Raw genomic sequence first — 19,218 nt, forward strand, 5'->3', positions numbered from 1 at the left:
TGCTGCCAGACTTGCCGAATTCCTCCAGCAGTTGTGTTGTTTTGGCCCTCTGATCTGGCTGTTGGTGATCTGTGTGGTTCTTTGTGAAGAGTGGCAGAATTATCCCCTATTTCTTGGCCAATATTTAACCCTCAGAACATTTAGGCTACTGAATCATTTGCTCCATGGTTGTTTATATGACTTGCAAATTGATGCATTTCCAAGTGCGATCTCTCGAGCCTTAAGAAGGACTTCACAGAATGCATCCGTGATGGCTTTCTTGAACAGCATGTTACTGAGCTTACAAGGGAATCTTAGATCTTGTCCTGTGCAATGAGACAGGTAAAAATAGTGATCTTGTAGTTAACAGTACGACTGAATTTCTCATTCAAATGGAGGGTGCAATAGTTCAATTTAAAATCAGTGTATTATGCCTAAACAATGGAGACTACAATGGGATGAGGGAGGATTTGGCTAGTGTAAACTGGGAACACAGGCTATATGGTGGGACAGTTAAGGAACAGTGGAAGACTTTCAAGGAGATTTTGCATGGTGCTCAACAAAAGTATACGTATTCCAGTTAAAAGCAAGGGGAGCAAGGTTGGGAGAGCCAGACTTGGATAACTAAGGAAATAAAAGAAGGCATCAAACTAAAGCTCATGCATACAAAGTTGCCAAGAATAGCGGGAAACTGGAAGATTGGGAAAACCTTAAAAAGCAACAAAGAACCACTAAGCGAGCAATAAAGAAAGGGAAGTGGATTATGAAAATAAACTGGCACAAAATACAAAAATGGATAGTAAAAGCTTTTATAATTATATAAAGCAAAAAAAAAAGGGATATACTGGCTATGAAGGCAGCGCAGAGGAGATTCACCAGGTTGATTCCAGAGATGAGGGGGTTAGACCGTGAGGGGAGATTGAGTCACTAAGGACTGTACTCACTAGAATTCAGAAGAATGAGAGATCTTATAGAAACATATTAAAGTATGAAAGGGATAGATAAGATAGAGGCAGGGAAGTTGTTTCCACTGGTAGGTGAGACTAGAACTAGGGGACAGAGCCTCAAGATTTGTGCGAGTAGGTTTAGGACGGAGATGGAGAGGAACTCCTTTTCCCACAGGGTGGTGAATCTGCAGAATTCTCTGCCCAATGAAGCAATGGAGGTTACCTCAGTAAATATATTTAAGGCAAGTTTGGATAGATTTTTGCATAGTAGGGGAATTAAGGATTATAGATAAAAGGCAGGTAGGTGAAGAGTCCATGGCCAGATCAGCCATGATTTTATTGAATGGCAGAGCAGGCTTGACGGGCCAATTGGCCTACTCTTGCTATCTCTTATGAGCTGAGTATAATGTTCTCCAAAAGGATTGTCTAACTGGTGGGTCCTCATGTGGAGGCAGACACCAATTCCGGGATCCTCACAGTCTGATACAATGTGGGCAGCTCCTTTCAAAACTACTGCTTGTTCTCTGCACCATAGTGGAGTATTCTGTATGCCTCTTTTCTTCCCCCTGTTAGGACTTACCTCTCCATCACAACCAGCTGACATCTTGCTTACGTTAAAGGCTACTTTTTTGGTCTGTGTGCTGTATACACGCATTACCCTGCAAAAACAAAGCCACAGGTCTTTAAATAACTGAGCACTGATTCCTTCAACTTAATCTAACATAAAAAAACAGAAACCATGAAAATTTTTAAAAATATACTGACAAATAAAAATAGAATATTGATTTTAAAATGAACACAGTTAATGGAAAGGTCAGAACATCAGCCAACGTCGAGAAGCCTTTTAATTTGACCTTGCACCAAGTATCAGTGTTCATTATGGAAAACTGATGGCCATCGTAGCGGCCATCGTCAGAGTGGACTGAGTCACCGAGTGGGACGGGTTTGACTCAACAGGCTTTAGCGTGAACAGGCAGAGGCGAGGGTAGGTTCCGGTAAGTTGTTGTTTTTGTTCCTCATTCGATTTCTTTTTTAACTAGCAAGTTTACAGAGAATGCCAGGCAGGATGTCAGAAGTCAGGGAGACCTCCGGTATCCCTGACAACGACACCTGCAAGAAGTGCATCCAGCTGCAGATCCTAACAAACCGTATTAGGGAACTGCAGCAGGAGCTGGATGACCTCCAGATCATTCAGGAGAATGAGGAGTTTATAGATAGTAGTTTCAGAGAGGTAGCTACACCAAAGGAGCAGGGCACAGGTAATTGGGTTATCGTCAGGCAAGGAAAGGGCAAAGGACAAGCAGAGCAGGGTTCCTCTGTGGCCATTCAAATCGGTATAACAAGTATACCGATTTGGATACAGTTTGGGGGGTGGGGGGGGGGGAATGACTTACTTGGGACAAGCTGTAGCAGCCGGATCTCTGGCACTGAGTCTGGTTCTGCTGTGCAGAAGGGAGGGAGGAAGAAGAGCAGAGCAGTAGTGATAGGGGACTCGATAGAGGTACAGACAGGAGGCTCTGTGGTCGTGACAGAGACTCCCGGATGGTTTGTTGCCTCCTGGGTGCCAGGGTCAGGGATGTCTCTGATCGCGTGCACAGCATTCTGAAGTGGGAGGGTGAGCAGCCAGATGTCATGGTACACATCGATATCAATGATGCAGGAAGAAAGAGTGAGGAGGTCCTGAAGAATGAGTATAGAGAGTTTGGTAGGAAGTTAAAAAGCAGGACCTCGAGGGCAGTGATCTCAGGATTGCTACCTGGTCCACGCGCCAGTGAGGGTAAGTGTAGGATGCTCTCGAGGATGAACATGTGGCTGAGGAACTGGTGTGGGGGGCAGGGTTTCAGACTTTTGGATCATTGGCACCTCTTCTGGAGCAGGTGGGACCTGTACAAGAGAGACGGGTTACACCTGAACTACAGGGGGACCAATATCCTTGCAGGGAGTTTTGCTAGTGCTATTGGTATTGGGGAGGGTTCAAAACTAGATTTGCAAGGGGATGGGAACCAGAGTGCCAGAGCAGATAGTGGAGCAGGAGTGAAAATAAATGTTAAAAGTTCATGCAAAGTCAGAAACAGAAGAGTTGTGTGTGGTGGTAATAATCTTCTGAGGTGTGTTTATTTCAATGTGAGGAGTATTGTGGGGAAGGCTGACGAGCTGAGGGCATGGATTGACAAGTGGAATTATGACATTATAGCCATTAGTGAAACTTAGCTACAGGAGGGGCAGGACTGGCAGCTCGATGTTCCAGGGTTCCGATGTTTCAGACGTGATAGAGGCAGAGGGGTGAAGGGTGGGGGTGGGGTGGCTTTGCTAGTCAGGGAAAATGTTACAGCAGTGCTCAGGCAGGACAGATTAGAGGGCTTGTCTACTGAGGCCATATGTGTGGAGCTGAGAAACAGGAAAGGTATGACCACATTAATGGTCATATTATAGACCACCCAATAGTCAGCAAGAATTGGAGGAGCAAATCTGCAGAGAGATAGCAGACAACAACTGGAGGAAACATAAAGTTGTGATTGTAGGGGATTTTAATTTTCCACATATTGATCGGGACTCCCATACTGTTAAAGGTCTAGACAGGTTAGAGTTTGTAAAATGTGTTCAGCAAAGTTTTCTAAATCAATATATAGAGGTACCAGCTAGAGAGAATGCGATATTAAATCTCCTATTAGGAAATGAGCTAGGACAAGTGACGATAGTGTGTGTAGGGGAACACTTTGGGTCTAGTGATCAAAACGCCATTAGTTTCAACATGGTCATGGATAAAGATAAATCTGGTCCTCGGGTTGAGGTACTAAACTGGAAAAAGGCCAAATTTGAAGAGATGAGAAAGGATCTAAAAAGCATAGATTGGGACAGGTTGTTCTCTGGCAAGGATGTGACTGGTAAATGGGAGGCCTTCAAAGGAGAAATTCTGAGAGTGCAGAGTTTGTATGTTCCTGTCAGGATTAAAGGCAAAGTGAGTAAGAATAAGGAACCTTGGTTTTCGAGGCATATTGCAAATCTGATAAAGAAGAAGAGAGAGATGTATGACTTGTATAGGCAACAAGGAGCAAATAAGGTGTTTGAGGAGTATAAAAAGTGCAAAAAAATACAAGAAATCAAAAGGGCTAAAAGGCATGAGATTGCTTTGGCAGTCAAGGTGAAGGATAATCCCAAGAGCTTCTACAGGTATATTAAGAGCAAAAGGATAGTAAAGGATAAGATTGGTCCTCTTGAAGATCAGAGTGGTCCGCTATGTATGGAACCAAAAGAAATGGGGGAGATCTTAAATGGGTTTTTTGCATCTGTATTTACTAAGGAAACTGGCATGGAGTCTATGGAAATAAGGCAAACAAGTAGTGAGGTCATGGACACTATACAGATTAAAGAGGAGGAGGTGCTTGCTATCTTGAGGCAAATCAATCCCCAGGACCTGACAGAGTATTCCCTCGGGCCTTGAAGGAGACTAGTGTTGAAATTGCAGGGGCCTTGGCAGATATATTTAAAATGCCGGTATCCACAGGTCAGGTGCCGGAGGATTGGAGGATAGCTCATGTTTTTCCGTTGTTTAAAAAGGCTCAAAAACTAATCCGGGAAATTATAGGCCAGTAAGTTTGACGTCAGTAGTGGGTAAATTATTGGAAGGAGTACTAAGAGATAGGATCTACAAGTATTTGGATAGACAGGGACTTATTAGAAACAGTCAGCATGGTTTTGTGCGTGATAGGTCATATTTAACCAATCTATTGAGAGTTTTTTGAGGAGGTTACCAGGAAATGGATGAAGGGAAGGCAGTGAATGTTGTCTACATGGACTTCAGTAAAGCCTTTTACAAGTCCCACATGGGAGGTTAGTTAGGAAGATTCAGTCGCTTAGTATACATGGTGAGGTCGTAAATTGGATTAAACATTGGCTCAATGGGAGAAGCCAGAGAGTGGTAGTGGAGGATTGCTTCTCTGAGTGGAGGCCTGTGACTAGTGGTGTACCACAGGGATCAGTGCTGGGCCCATTGTTATTTGTCTTCTATATAAATGATCTGGATGATAATGTGGTAAATTGGATCAGCAAATTTACTGATGATACAAAGATTGGAGGTGCAGTGGACAGTGAGGAAGGTTTTCAAGGCTTGCTGAGGGAATTGGACCAGCTGGAAAAATGGGCTGACAAATGGCAGATAGAGTTTAATGCAGTCAAGTGTGAGGTTTTGCACTTTGGAAGGACAAACCAAGATAGAACATACAAGGTAAATGGTAGGACACTGAGGAGTGCAGTAGAACAGAGGGATCTGGGAATACAGATACAAAATGTCCTAAAGTGACATCACAGGTAGGTAGGGTCATAAAGAGAGCTTTTGGAACATTGGCCTTTAGAAATCAAAGTACTGAGCATAAGAGTTGGAATGTTTTGGTGATATTGTATAAGACATTGGTGAGGCCGAATTTGGAGTATTGTGTGCAGTTCTGGTCACCTAATTACAGGAAGGATATTAATAAGGTTGAAAGAGTGCAGAGAAGGTTTACAAGGATGTGGCCGGGACTTGAGAAACTGAGTTACAGAGAAAGGTTGAATCAGTTAGGACTGTATTCCCTGGAGCGTAGAAGAATGAGGGGAGACTTGATAGAGGTGTATAAAATTAAAATGGGTATAGAGTGAATGCAAGCAGGCTTTTTCCACTGAGGCTAGGGGAGAAAAAAACTAGAGGACATGGGTTAAGGGTGAAGGGGAAAAGTTTAAGGGAACATTAGGGGGAGCGTCTTCACACAGACAGTGGTGGGAGTGTGGAATGAGCTGCCAGTTGAAGTGGTGAATGCAGACTCACTTTTAACATTTAAGAAAAACTTGGACAGGTGCATGGATGAGAGGGGTATTGAGGGATCAGTGGGACTAGGCAGAAAAATGGTTTGGCACAGCCAAGGGCCAAAAGGCCTGTTTCTTTGCTGTAATGTTCTATGGTTCTAAATACCTGGGAAATGAAATCTACTTTACAGAATAAACCAATCTGATCAATTTGTGGAACTGATAAATTATAAGCATTGCTGAAGGAACAGAGATAATTCATCCACGCTAACATAAAACCTGGAACACTACAGCACAGTACAGGTCATTCAGCCCACAATGTTGTGCCGACCCATTAATCTGCTCTAGATCAATTTCACCCTTCCCTCCCACGAAGACCTCCATTTTGCTTTCATCTAAGTCTCTTAAATATTTCCGATGTACCTTCCTCTACCAACATCCTGGGGGTGCATTCCATGCACTTACCACTCTCTGTAAACAAAAACAGTCCCTTGACATTCCCCTTACACTTTTTCCCCCAACACCTTAAAGTTATACCTAGACATTTTAGCCCAGGGAAAAAGTATCTGGCTATCCACTTGATCTATGCCTCTTACCATCACTGGGGTGGCACGGTAGTGTAGTGGTTAGCACAGTACCAGTGAGCCAGGTTCAATTTGTACCGCTGCCTGTAAGGAGTTTGTACGTTCTCCCCGTGGCCGTGTGGGTTTCCTCCGGGTGCTCCGGTTTCCCCCCACAGTCTTGGTGGTAGGTTCATTGCTCATTGTAAATTGTCCCACGATTCAACCAAGGTTAAATTGGAGGATTACTAGGCAGACTGGCTCAAAGGGCCAATTCCGTACTGTATCTCAATAAATAAATAAATCCCACGCATCTCTATCAAGGTAACTCTCATCTTTCTTTGCTTCAGAGAGAAAAGCTCAGGCTACCCTTATAAGACAAGTTCTCAAGTCTAGGCAAAGCCTCCTCTGCACTCTTAAGGTTGACAATATTAATCCTTTCAAACACAGTCGAAGTCCTTTCGAGGTGTCCAAGATACTTTCCAATCCTTCTCTTCTATAGCACTGAAAAACGAGGATTGCAAACCTCGCCACTTTGGCAAAATGGGATAGAAACCGAGGAAAGGGAACTCTAACACTGTGGAGCACTAGCAGCTGAAGACATCAGCCTCTTTGGCAAGTCTGTGACTAGATTCAATTATTATTTATTATTGTTCATAGAGACAGAGCACAGTAACAGGCTCTTCTGGCTCCGCAGGCCCTTGCCACACTATTACAGGCATGAGTGATTAACCCACTAACGCATACAACTTTGTAACGTGGGAGGAAACCAGAGCCCGGGAGCAAACCCACGCAGTCACAGGGAGAATGTACAAACTCCTTACAGACAGTGTCAGAACTGAGCCGGGCTTCCTGGTGCCGTAACAGCATTACATTATCCGCTATGCTACCTTGCACAACGTAAATTTTAAAAGTGACCCAGGCTGGGAAGGGAATGTTCTGCAAAACCGAAAGGAGATAAGTAACTCCATTAATAAAGGATAAGATCAATGTAGTGGTGGGAAGTGTGATTAGCGTCACTTGTCAGGTGTACATCAAGACATACAGGGAAATGCATCGATTACCAGCACATTCCGAGGATATGCCAGGGGCAGCCTGAAAGTGTTGCCATGTTTCTGGCACCAAATAGCATGCCCACAACTTACTAACCCTAACTGGTATATCTCCGGAACATGGGAAGAAACTGGAGCACCTGGAGGAAATCCAGAGTCATGGGGAGAACGTATAGTCCTTACATAGTGGCGGGAAGTCAGGAGGACAAATATCACCACCTACACTCAGTGGCCGCTCAACTGTGCACCTGCTCGTGGATGCAAATATCTCATCAAACAATCAGAAAATAGTGCAAAAAGCCAAATAAACATCCACGGAGCAGCAGTTCAATGGGCAAAACCACCTTGTTAATGAGAGAAGTCAGAGAAGGTGACAGTGACTCAAATAATCATGCATTACAGCAGCGGTGTGCAGAAGAGCACCTCTGTAACACATCGAACCTTGAAGAGGATGGGCCACAGCAGCGGAAAACCACTCTTGTACCGGATAAGGTTGCCGCTGAGGGTATATATGCAAAATAAAAGATTAGTGAAGACAAATGAAGAAAGCAGTCAGAAACAGAGGAACAAAGAAAAGGAAACCAATTAAATTCATATTTTGTTTCTGTCTTCACAGGATACTAATAACCTCCTGGAACTGTATTAGTAGATAAATAATGAGGGAAACTGAAGGAATTCAAAAATCCCCAGGGCTCAATACCCTTCATGGTAGAATACTGGTCGGCACAGTCGCTTTATTGGGTCAGCTGTAAGATTGAGATTCAAATTCCCACTGCTGTCCGCAAGGGGCATGTACATTCTCCCTGCGAATTTCCTCCAGGCGCTCCCGTTTCCTCCCATCTCCCAAAGTTTAATCTTTTATCCCAAGGAATTTGGAGAAGTTGTCCTGGGGAATAGTACATACATTGGTGGTCATTTTCCAACTTTTTTTAGATTCTGGAAGAGTTCCTAAGGTAACTAATTTAACCCAATACTTTTGAAAAAAAGGGAGTTCGAGAAAAAACTGGGATATTTACACCAATCAGTTTGACATCAGCGACAGGGAAAATTTTAGAGTCCATTATGAAAGGAGGAGGAAAAATTAAATTGTCCTTACCGGTCACAGCTAAGCGTAGCAATGTACTGCCCCAAAGGATCCCATGTAACACCTTGCACGTAGCTCTTGTGTTCATTAAAGATTGACAGTTTTATCCCTGGAATGATTAATGGGCACAGTTAATAATTCAGGGAAACTGCAGTATAATCAAGTTTGCTAGTCATAAGCAATAAGTGCTTTAAATCACTTTTCAGTTGTAATAAAACAGCAGTCACATTATGCTCTCCAATGCATTTCCAAACCAGAAACACAAGAAATTCGGCAGATGCTGGAAATCCAAACAACACACTCAAAATACTGGAGGACCTCAGCAGATCAGGCAGCATCTGTGGAAGTGAATAAACAGTCAACATTTCCCACCTCCTCTCCTATCAGCTTTGTGAAGAAAGGTCTGGGCCTGAAAAGGTGACTATTTATTCATTTCTAAATAGAGACATTTTAGTGCATACATTAGAGAAATGGAGAGTTTAGTCCAGGAGAAATTCAACACAGTATATCTGACACACCATCCATAATTCTTCACATTGCCAGATTGTCAAGTCCTTCACAATTGACATAGGCAGGAAGAAGACACTGTTTGGTGGATGCATTTTTAAGCCATTGCCTTGTCAGCCTGAATTAAGCAAAACAAACTCTCTGCTTTAAATGGCGATAAAAGTGCCTGTACCAAATAAGGTGGCTTAGACTGTGGACAGTAACATCAGAGATGAAAATTAAAAATGCACAAGTTGGATTAGATTGGACTTTTACAATCAGTGCACCATTAGGAGCACATCAAAACTCTGTTAATTGCATGAGATGAATAGGCTAAAACAAGGTCCGCCAACAAAGGCGACCAGACAGAAGGAGCATCCTACAGGTGTATCTGTGCTGGTTTCAGGGACACTACAACCTGACTCAGATGCAACATGAAGCGCCCTCCTGAAAAATGCTACCTGAAAATTTTAAAGAAATGTCAGGACTCGAGGACCTTGGTGCCGCCCTCCAGTGTTTGCTCCGTGGAAGACTAGCTGGAGCAGGACAATCTAGTCATGTCATCCAGGGGCTGGGGCTGCATTTTTTTGTGACTGTATGTTTTTCTGAAATCATAATCTTAAGTGCTATTTGTACTGATAATGTGTTTTGAACACTGGCTCCAGAAGAAGGATGTTTTGTTTGCCTATATTCATGTATGGTTGAATGATAATTAAACTTGAACTTGAACCATTTACAGCAGAGCAGTGGTGACTCAATGCTTGCCAGCATATTATAGATTCCAATTGAGAACACTTCACATTATAAGAACAAGAATGGAATGGCAACATCTCAAGTACTTTGTACTAAAGTAAAGCATACAGATGTGATATAATCTAAGATATTTTTACTCAATTTTTAGTTCTTATTAAAAGAGGAATCAAGGATGCAAGTCTTCTCTTTGACTTAGTAATCACCATTGGCTTTCCAGTGACCAAGGAAAAGATACTAAGGTAGGAACAACAAGCAGGACAAGATTAAATAATCAGTTTTATTGTTTCCTTTAAGAAAGGCAACTTCTGATCATTTTATTCCTACCTTTAATAATGTCCCACATAATGGCTGTGTTGTCAACAGATCCAGACACCATGTGATTTCCATCAGTTGTCCAGCAGATATCGTACACGTCTTCTATGTGCCCTCTGCAAGAAACACACAAAATATATATTATCAATAAAAACAAATTCCAAAAATTCACCTCTAAGGGACAAAGGCAATTTCCAGAATTACATTTATTCTGTCAGTTTTTCACAAGACCAGAAGATTCTGGAGCAGAATTAGGCCATGTGACCCATTGAATCTGCTCCACCATTTCATCATGGCTGATCCATTTCCCTCTCCTCTCCCCATAACCTATCACGCCCTGATGTATCAAGAAGCTAGCAAAATCCACCTCAAGTACAATGATCTGGCCTCCACACCTGCCCGTCACAACAAATACCACAGATTCTGGGTAAAAAAATGCCTCCTCATCTGTTCTAAATGGGCATGCCTCTATTCTGAGGTTGTGCCATCTGGATCTAGACTCCCCTACTATGGGAAACATCCTCTCCATATCTTCTAGGGCTTGCAACATTCAATAGATTTCAATGAGATCCCCTCTAAATCCCAGTGAGTACAGCCCAGAGCCATCAAATGCTCCTCATTCAATAAGCCCTTCAATCCTGGAATCATTTTTGTGTACCAACTTTGAACCCTCTCCAATGTCAGCACACCCTTCTTGAATAAATGGACCCAAAATTGCTCATAATATCACAAACGATTGCCTCATAAAGCCTCAGCATTACATCCTTGCTTTTATATTCTAGTACTTTTGAAATGAATGCTGACATTGCATTTGGCTTCACCACCAACTCAACCTGCAAGTCAACCTTTAGTGAATCCTACATGAGGACTCCCAGTTCCCTTTGCACCTCAGAATTTTGAACTTTCTCTCAGTTTAGGAAATAGTCTACTCTCTTATTTATTCTACACTTGCCAAAGCTGTATTCCTTCTGCCATTTTTTTGCCCATTCTCCTAAACTGCCTCAAGTCCTTCTGTAGCCTCCCCACTTCCTCAACACCCTCTACCTATATTTGTATCATCTGTAAACTTGGCCACAAAGCCAGCAATTTCCCCATCCAAATAATTGACATAAAATATAAAATGCAGTCCCAATACCAATCCCTGCAGAACACCACTAGTCACTGGCACCCAATCAGAAAAGGTCTCCTTTATTCCTTGCCTCTTGCCAATCAGCTAATGCTCTCTCCATGCTAGTATCTTTCCTGTAATATCACGGGCTTTTATCTTGCTAAGCAGCCTCATGTGTAGCTCCTTGTCAAAGGCCTTCTGAAAATCCAAGTACACAACATCCACTGATTCTCCTTTGTCTATACTCCTTGTTATTTCCTCAAAAGAATTCTAACAGATTTGTCAGGCAAGATTTTCCCTTTAGGAAACTATGCTGACTTAGGCCTATTTTATCATATGCTTCTAAATACCCCGAAACCTCATCCTTAACAATTGCTCTAACATCTTTCCCACCACTGAGGTAAGGCTAAATGGCCTATAGTTTCCTTTCTTCTGTCTCTCTCCCTTCTTGAAGAGTGGAGCGACGTTTGCTATTTCCCAGTCCTCCAGAATAATACCAGAATCTAGTGATTCTTGAAAAGTCATTACTAATGCCTCCACAATCTCATCGAGAACCTCTAGGCTGTAGTCCATCTGGTTCAGGTGACTTATCTACCTTCAGATCTTTCAGTTTCCTAAGCACCACCTCCCAAGTAATAGCAACTGCAATCACTTCTGCCTCTGACACTCTCCAACATCTGGCATACTGCTAGTGTCTTCCACAGTGAAGAATGGTGTAAAATAATTATTCAGTTCACTCACCATTTCCTTGTCCTCATTACTACCTCTCCAGCATGATTTTCCAGTGGTTCAATATCTACTTTCACCTCTCTTTTACTCTTTAAATATTTGAAAATACTTTTGGTATACTCTTTGATATTATTCGCTAGCTTAACTTCATATTTCATCTTTTCACTCTTATGGCTTTTTAATTACCTTCTGTTGATTTTTAAAAGCTTCCCGATCCTCTAATTTCCCACTAATTTTTGCTCTCTTTGGCTTTTCCGTTGGCTTTAACTTTTGGAGACAGCCACGGTTATGTCATCCTTGCTTTAGAACACTGCTTCTTTTTTGGGATGTATCTCTCCTGCACCTTCCAAATTGCTGCCAGAAGCTCCAGCCATTGCTGCTCTGCCATCATCCCTGCTAGTGTCCCCTTCCAATCAACACTGGCCAGGTCCCCTCTCACACCTCTGTAATCCCTCTAATACTGATACATCAGACTTAAGCTTCCCCCTCTCAAATTGCAGGGTGAATTATATCATATTACTAGACAACGGGGTGACCCGCTGGGGCACCCTTTGAGAGAATTGAAATAGAGCTGCCCTGCCCTGCCCTTTTGCTCCGCTTGGTGTCGCTGCTGAGGTTGGCCGTGCGCATGCACAGTGGTGTCGCGTCCCGATTTCCATGATGGTGGATCGGCTCTCGGGTGAAAGTGGGGCTGTTGATTTTGGCGAATGAGCAATTTTATACCCTGAAGTTTGCCTGCATTCTGTAAGTTAGCGCATTTTAAGTCGATTTGGCCAAAAAAAAGTGCCGCTGTACTGCACTGTTTGCGCTAATTGAAGGTCACAGACAAAGCATGAGACTTTTAGTAGTATATAGATGATCAATGCCTCCTACAGCTCCTTTAACTTAAGCTCCCTAATCAAGTCTAGGTCATTACATGACACCCAATCCAGAGCAGCTGATCCCCTAGTGGGCTCAACCACAAGCAGTTTTCCAAAGCCATCACGTAGGCATTCTACAAATTTTCTCTCTTGGGATACAAACCCAGAACCAATCTGATTTTCCCAATCTACCTACACATTGAAATTCCCCATGAATAACACATCATTTTCCTTCCCCCTTTGTAATTTGTAGCCCACATCCTGGCTACTGTTCAGAGGCCTGTATAGAACTCCCATTAGGGTCTTTTTACCCTTGTAGTTCCTTACCCACAATGATTCTACTCCTTAGGATCCTATGTCACCTCCTTCTAAGGATCTGATATAATTTTTACTGAAAGGGCCACGTCACCCCCTCTGCCTACCAGCCTGCCCTTTCCATACAATATACATCTTCGGATGTTAAGCTCCCAACTGTAATGTTCTTTCGACCATGACTCAGTAAGGGCCACAACGTTGTAACCGCCAATCTCTTAACAAGATCATCTAATTTATTTTGCATTCTCTGTGCATTCCATTATGACACCTGTATTTGTCACCCTTTTCGATTTTGCATTACAACTCATCCCACTAACTAATTTTTCCCTATCATCTGCCAGTCCTTCCTGACAGTCTCACTGCCCCAGCGTGTATACCGACGGCCCCACTCTCAGTTTCCCATCCCACTGCCAAATCAGTTTAAGCCCTCTTCAACAGTTCTAGCAAACCTGGCCACAACGATACATACAAGAAGGATGTCTAATTAAAACACAGCAACCCACAATAAAACAATTTCAAATACAAAACTTCACTTTCAAAGAATGGGAAAGATCTGGGCAATCTCGCAGTAAACTATTAGATTTCTCTCAGTGACACTTTCAATTGGATGTGTTGGCATTGGAGAGGGTCCTGAGGTGGCTCACAGAGAATGATCCGGGGAATGAAAGGGTTAACATATGAAGGGCACTTGATGGCACTGGCCCTGTATTCGCTGCAGTTTAGAAGAACGGAGGGGGAAGATTGCTCTCGAATATTGAATGCACTAGGTAGAGTGGATATGGAGAGAACATCTCCTATAGTGGGAGAGTCTACGACCAGAGAGCAGAGATGAGAGGAACTTCCTCAGCCAGAGGATAGTAATTGTGTGGAATTCACTGCACAGATAGCTGTGGAGGCCAAAGTATTGGATACATTTGAAGCGGAGGTTGATAAGTTCTTAATTAGTAAGAGCGCCAAAGGTTACAGGGAGAAGGCAGGAGAATGGAGATGAGAGGGATAATAAATCAGCCATGATGGAACAGTGGAGCAGACCGGAAGAGCTGAGTGACCTACTTTGTCATCTATGTCCTACAGTCCAATTCAATGTGGCACCTCAGCTTGGAGAATAAGAAGCTTTCCTTTAAAATGGTTTCATGTTTTTCTTTACCCGTTTGTAGATTTATTTTTTATTGCAAAAGTCTGCATCACTTTCAAGTTTTTCAATGTCTCTAAATAAGAGAGATATTTAAAAACTACCTCCCTGTTTTGACAAAGGGCTTTTGCTGCAGCCTCAGTGTCTGTCAAACAACACATTTCAGACAACACATTGAGATCACATCATCCATGGCTTCCTCCCGCCTCACTCCCGGTGGTGGAAGGTCAGTGAACCAATCAGAATTAAAATCCTTCATATCGATGAGAGCTGACATAGACTGGGAGCCCGCTTCGCTGAGCACCTACAGTCCATCCGTCAGAAAAAAACCTGGATCTCCTGGTGGCCTCCCATTTTAAATCCACTTTCCATTCAGAGCTGTCAGTCCATGGCTACCTCTACTGCCGTGATGAGGCCAAACTCAGGTTGGAGGAGGAAAGTGTTATACTCCGTATGGGTAGCCTCCAACCTGATGGCATAGACATTGATTTTTCAAACTGATTGCCACCCCCTCCCACCATTCCTCATTCCTGTTTCACTCTCACATCTCCTTTCCCTTACATACATGATCTTCTACCCTCTCCTATCAGATTCCCCCTTCTCCAGCCATGTATCTTTCACTGATCAACCTCTTATCTCTTCACTTCAACCCCCCCTCCCAGTTTCACCTGTCACCTACCACCTTCTACTTGTTCCTCCCCCCACATCTTTTTGCTGTAACTTCTTTATCTTTTTTTCCAGTCCTGATAGAAAATAGAACAGTACAGGCCCTTCAGTCCACAATGTTGTGCCGACCCTTAAGCCCTGCCTCCCATATAACTCCCCACCTTAAATTCCTCCATATACCTGTCTAGCAGTCTCTTAAATTTCTCTAGTGTATCTGCCTCCACCACTGACTCAGGCAGTGCATTCCACGCACCAACCACTCTCTGAGTGGAAAACCTTTCTCTAATATCCCCCTTGAACTTCCCTCCCCTTAACTTAAAGCCATGTCCTCTTGTACTGAGCAGTGGTGCCCTGGGGAAGAGGTGCTGGCTGTCCACTCTGTCTATTCCTCTTAATATCTTGTATATCTCTAGCATGTCTCCTCTCATCCTCCTCCTCTCCAAAGAGTAAAGCCTTAGGTCCCTTAATCTCTGATCATAATGCATATTCTCTAAACCAGGCAGCATACTGGTAAATCTCCTCTGTACTCTTTCCAATGCTTCCACATCCTTCCTATAATGAGGTGACCAGAACTGGACAAAGTACTCCAAGTGTGGCCTAACCAGAGTTTTATAGAGCTGCATCATTACCTTGCGACTCTTAAACTCTATCCCTCGACTTACTGAAAGCTAACACCCCATAAGCTTTCTTAACTACCCTATCTACCTGTGAGGCAACTTTCAGGGATCTGTGGACATGTACCCCCTGATCCCTCTGCTACTCCACACTACCAAGTATCCTGCCATTTACTTTGTACTCTACCTTGGAGTTTGTCCTTCTAAAGTGTACCACCTCACACTTCTCTGGGTTGAACTCCATCTGCCACTTTTCAGCCCACTTCTGCATCCTATCAATGTCTCTCTGCAATCTTTGACAATCCTCTACACTATCCACAACACCACCAACCTTTGCGTCATCTGCAAACTTGCCAACCCACCCTTCTACCCCCACATCCAGGTCGTTAATAAAAATCACAAAAAGTAGAGGTCCCAGAACAGATCCTTGTGGGACACCACTAGTCACAACCCTCCAATATGAATGTACTCCCTCCACCACGACCCTCTGCTTTCTGCAGGCAAGCCAATGCTGAATCCACCTGGCCAAACTTCCCTGGATCCCATGCCTTCAGACTTTCTGAATAAGCCTACCATGTGGTACCTTGTCAAATGCCTTACTAAAATCCATGTAGATCACATCCAGTGCACTACCCTCATCTGTATGCCTGGTCATATCCTCAAAGCACTCTATCAGGCTTGTTAGACACGATCTGCCCTTCACAAAGCCATGCTGACTGTCTCTGATCAGACCATGATTCTCTAAATGCCCATAGATCCTATCTCTAGTAATCTTTTCCAACAGCTTTCCCACCACAGAGATAAGGCTCACTGGTCTATAATTACCCGGACTATCCCTACTACCTTTTTTGAACAAGGGGACAACATTCGTCTCCCTCCAATCCTCCGGTACCATTCCCGTGGACAACGAGGACATAAAGATCCTAGCGAAAGGCTCAGCAATCTCTTCCCTCGCCTCGTGGAGCAGCCTGGGGAATATTCTGTCAGGCCCCGGGGTCTTATCCATCCTGATGTATTTTAACAACTCCAACACCTCCTCTCCCTTAACATCAACATGCTCCAGAAGTTGAAGTCACCCATGATTACTACACTTATGTTTGCACCTTTCCAAAATCTGCCTCCCAATCTGCTCCTCGGTATCTCTACTGCTAACAGGGGACCTAGAGAATACTCCCGATAGAGTAACTGCTCCCTTCCTGTTCCTGACTTCCACCCATACTGACTCAAAAGAGGATACTGCTACATTACCGACTCTTTCTGTAGCTGTAATAGCATCCCTGACCAGTAATGCCACCCCTCCTAGCCTTCCCCCCCCCCCATCCATTTTAAAGCACTGAAATCCAGGAATATTGAGAATCCATTCCTGCCCTGGTGCCAGCCAAGTCTCTGTAATGGCCACTACATCATAATTCCATGTATGTATCCAAGCTCTCAGTTCATCACCTTTGTTCCTGATGCTTCTTGAAGTAAACACATTCAGCCCTTCTACCTTACTACCTTTACAGCCTTTATTCTGCTTTTCTTTCCTCAAAGTCTCTCTATATGTTAGATCTGGCTTTACTCCACGCTGCTCTATCGCTCCAGGTCCCATCCCCCTTGCAAATTAGTTTTAACCCTCCCGAATCATGCTAACAAACCTACCCTCAAGAATATTGCTCCCTCTCGAGTTCAGGTGGAACCCATCCAATCTGTACAGGTCCCACCTTCCCCAGAAGAGATCCCAATGATACAAAAATCCAAAACCCTGCCCCCTGCACCAACTCCTCAGCCACGCATTCACCTGCCATCTCCTCCAATTCTTACTATCACTATCACGCAGCACTGGCAGCAATCGTGAGAATGCCACCCTTGAGGTCCTGTTCTTCAGCCTTCTGCCTAGGTCCCGAAACTCACACTTCAGGACCTCATCCCTCTTCCTGCCTGTGTCATTGGTCCCAACATGTATCATGACTTCTGGTTGCTTTCCGTCTCGTACCAGGATGTCATGCACCCGGTCAGAGACATCCCAGATCCTGGCACCCAGGAGGCAACAAACCATGCAGGTGTCCTTCTCACGTCCACAAAATCTCCTGTCTGCTCCCCTGACCATAGAGTCTCCAATGACAACAGCTCTCCTCTTCTCCATCCCACCCTTCTGCACCACAGGGTCAGACTCAGTGCCAGAGGTCCTGCCACTGTGGTTCACCCCTGGTCGGTCGTCCCCACAACAGTATCCAGGATGGTATACTTATTATTCAGGGGAATGGCAACAGGAGTGCTCTGCACTACCTGTCTACTCACCTTCACTTTCCCCCCTTTGACTGTCACCCAACGACCTGTTCCGGTGGCCTAGGTGTGACTAACTCTCTGTAGCTCTCATCTATGATTGCCTCATTCTCCCTTATGAGTTGAAGGTCATCCAGCTGCTGCTCCAGATTCCTTACACAGTCTTCCATATTGCCTAGCTGCAGGCACTTCTGGCAGATGTGATTCTGGAGAGGGGAGTTCACCCAAGACTGCCATGTCTCACATGAGAGGCACATCACCGTCTCAGCAGGCATTGCAAAGCCTAACTGGGAGCAAGCTCGGCCTCCGCCTCTTCTCGTCAAAGCCTCAAAGCTCCACTCCTTCACTGGCCCACTCACTCACAGATGAAGGGTCTCGGCACAAAACATCGACTGTTTACTCTTTTCCATAATGTTGCCTGACCTACTGAGTTCCTCCAGCACTTTGTGTATGTTACTACCAATTAATTCACTTTGAACTCAAGTGGGATAATTTCTTAAACTCGGCAATATTTTAAAGCAACTTGATTCACATTTGGAACAGCCACATATATTTGACGTGCTATTGTCCCTCTAAAGTATAAGCACCTTATAAACTGACAGTGCCACTCCTTGTAACACATCCAGCATTATCACCACTTACTTTAAACCAAGTGAACGGAGAAGGCCCAGCATGCAGAACAACAATACAAACACAATCCTTACCTTAATGTTTTATGCACTGTCCAGTTCTCTTTATTTAACTGAATGTCCTCTTCAAATAGGTTTTGTTCTGGTTCTTTGATGTCTTTGTTATTGTTCAGTTTCCACAGGAGGATTAGTGCATCTGCCATGAGAATGGAAATTTAAATGCATAGAAACCAATACCATTTTTTTTATCATCTCAAAGAAAATATCAGGTACAAAAACAAAGTACACAGTGATGGGAGACTCTGTGGGTAAATTCATCATGAGGCACTATTTTCATTAAAGTTTTAAATACCACAAGCAGAGCGATAGTGGGTTCATTTAATTTTGGATTCTCAAAACCCTGAGGGTAATAGTGGCCACAATTGCTTCCCAGAATACCCTGACTGGGACCTGACACTATACAAGATTGAGTAATTGTAATTAAAGCAAAGCAGGAACTACCAATCCTGTAAGTCTGAAACAATAGCACAAAACGTTAGAACCTGCAGATCTGGCAAGACACGTGGCAGGAATCCAAATCATGGCTCTGACCTGAAACACTGATTGATTCTCTCTCCGTGAGGCCGCTCATGCGATACATACAAAAATTACTTTCAGTTATAATGAGAAATATATAATTACAGCAAAGAGACCAAAATAGTGATGTCACGTTCATGAACTGTTCGGAAGTCTGATGGTGAAGGGAAGAAGCTATCATTAAAACAACAAATATCTCTTCTCAGGCTCCTGCTCTTTTCTGTCACGGTAGTAATGAGTAGAGAGCATGAACAGGGTGGTAAGGGTCCTTAATTATGGATGCCAATGTTGATATAAAACTCTTTCAGTTCATCAGTATTTCTGGGATTCCTTTGCATGATCAGCCCTCTTCGGATCATGCCACAGCTTCTC

General features: G+C 43.7%; 1 protein-coding gene across 1 annotated transcript in view; it reads right to left on the bottom strand.

Moving 5' to 3' along the window:
* Nucleotides 1-19,218, bottom strand: part of chaf1b (chromatin assembly factor 1, subunit B) — a 63,071-nt gene that overhangs the window by 32,003 nt on the left and 11,850 nt on the right. The window contains exons 4-7 of the mRNA XM_059966227.1: nt 18,346-18,466; nt 9,965-10,068; nt 8,414-8,510; nt 1,507-1,585 (exon numbers count right to left, since the gene is read on the bottom strand). Of these exons, the coding sequence (XP_059822210.1) occupies nt 1,507-1,585; nt 8,414-8,510; nt 9,965-10,068; nt 18,346-18,466 (401 nt within the window). The remainder of the gene's footprint in view (nt 1-1,506; nt 1,586-8,413; nt 8,511-9,964; nt 10,069-18,345; nt 18,467-19,218) is intronic.

The sequence above is a fragment of the Hypanus sabinus genome, chromosome 4 (assembly GCF_030144855.1).
Source record: "Hypanus sabinus isolate sHypSab1 chromosome 4, sHypSab1.hap1, whole genome shotgun sequence".
Taxonomy (NCBI): domain Eukaryota; kingdom Metazoa; phylum Chordata; class Chondrichthyes; order Myliobatiformes; family Dasyatidae; genus Hypanus; species Hypanus sabinus.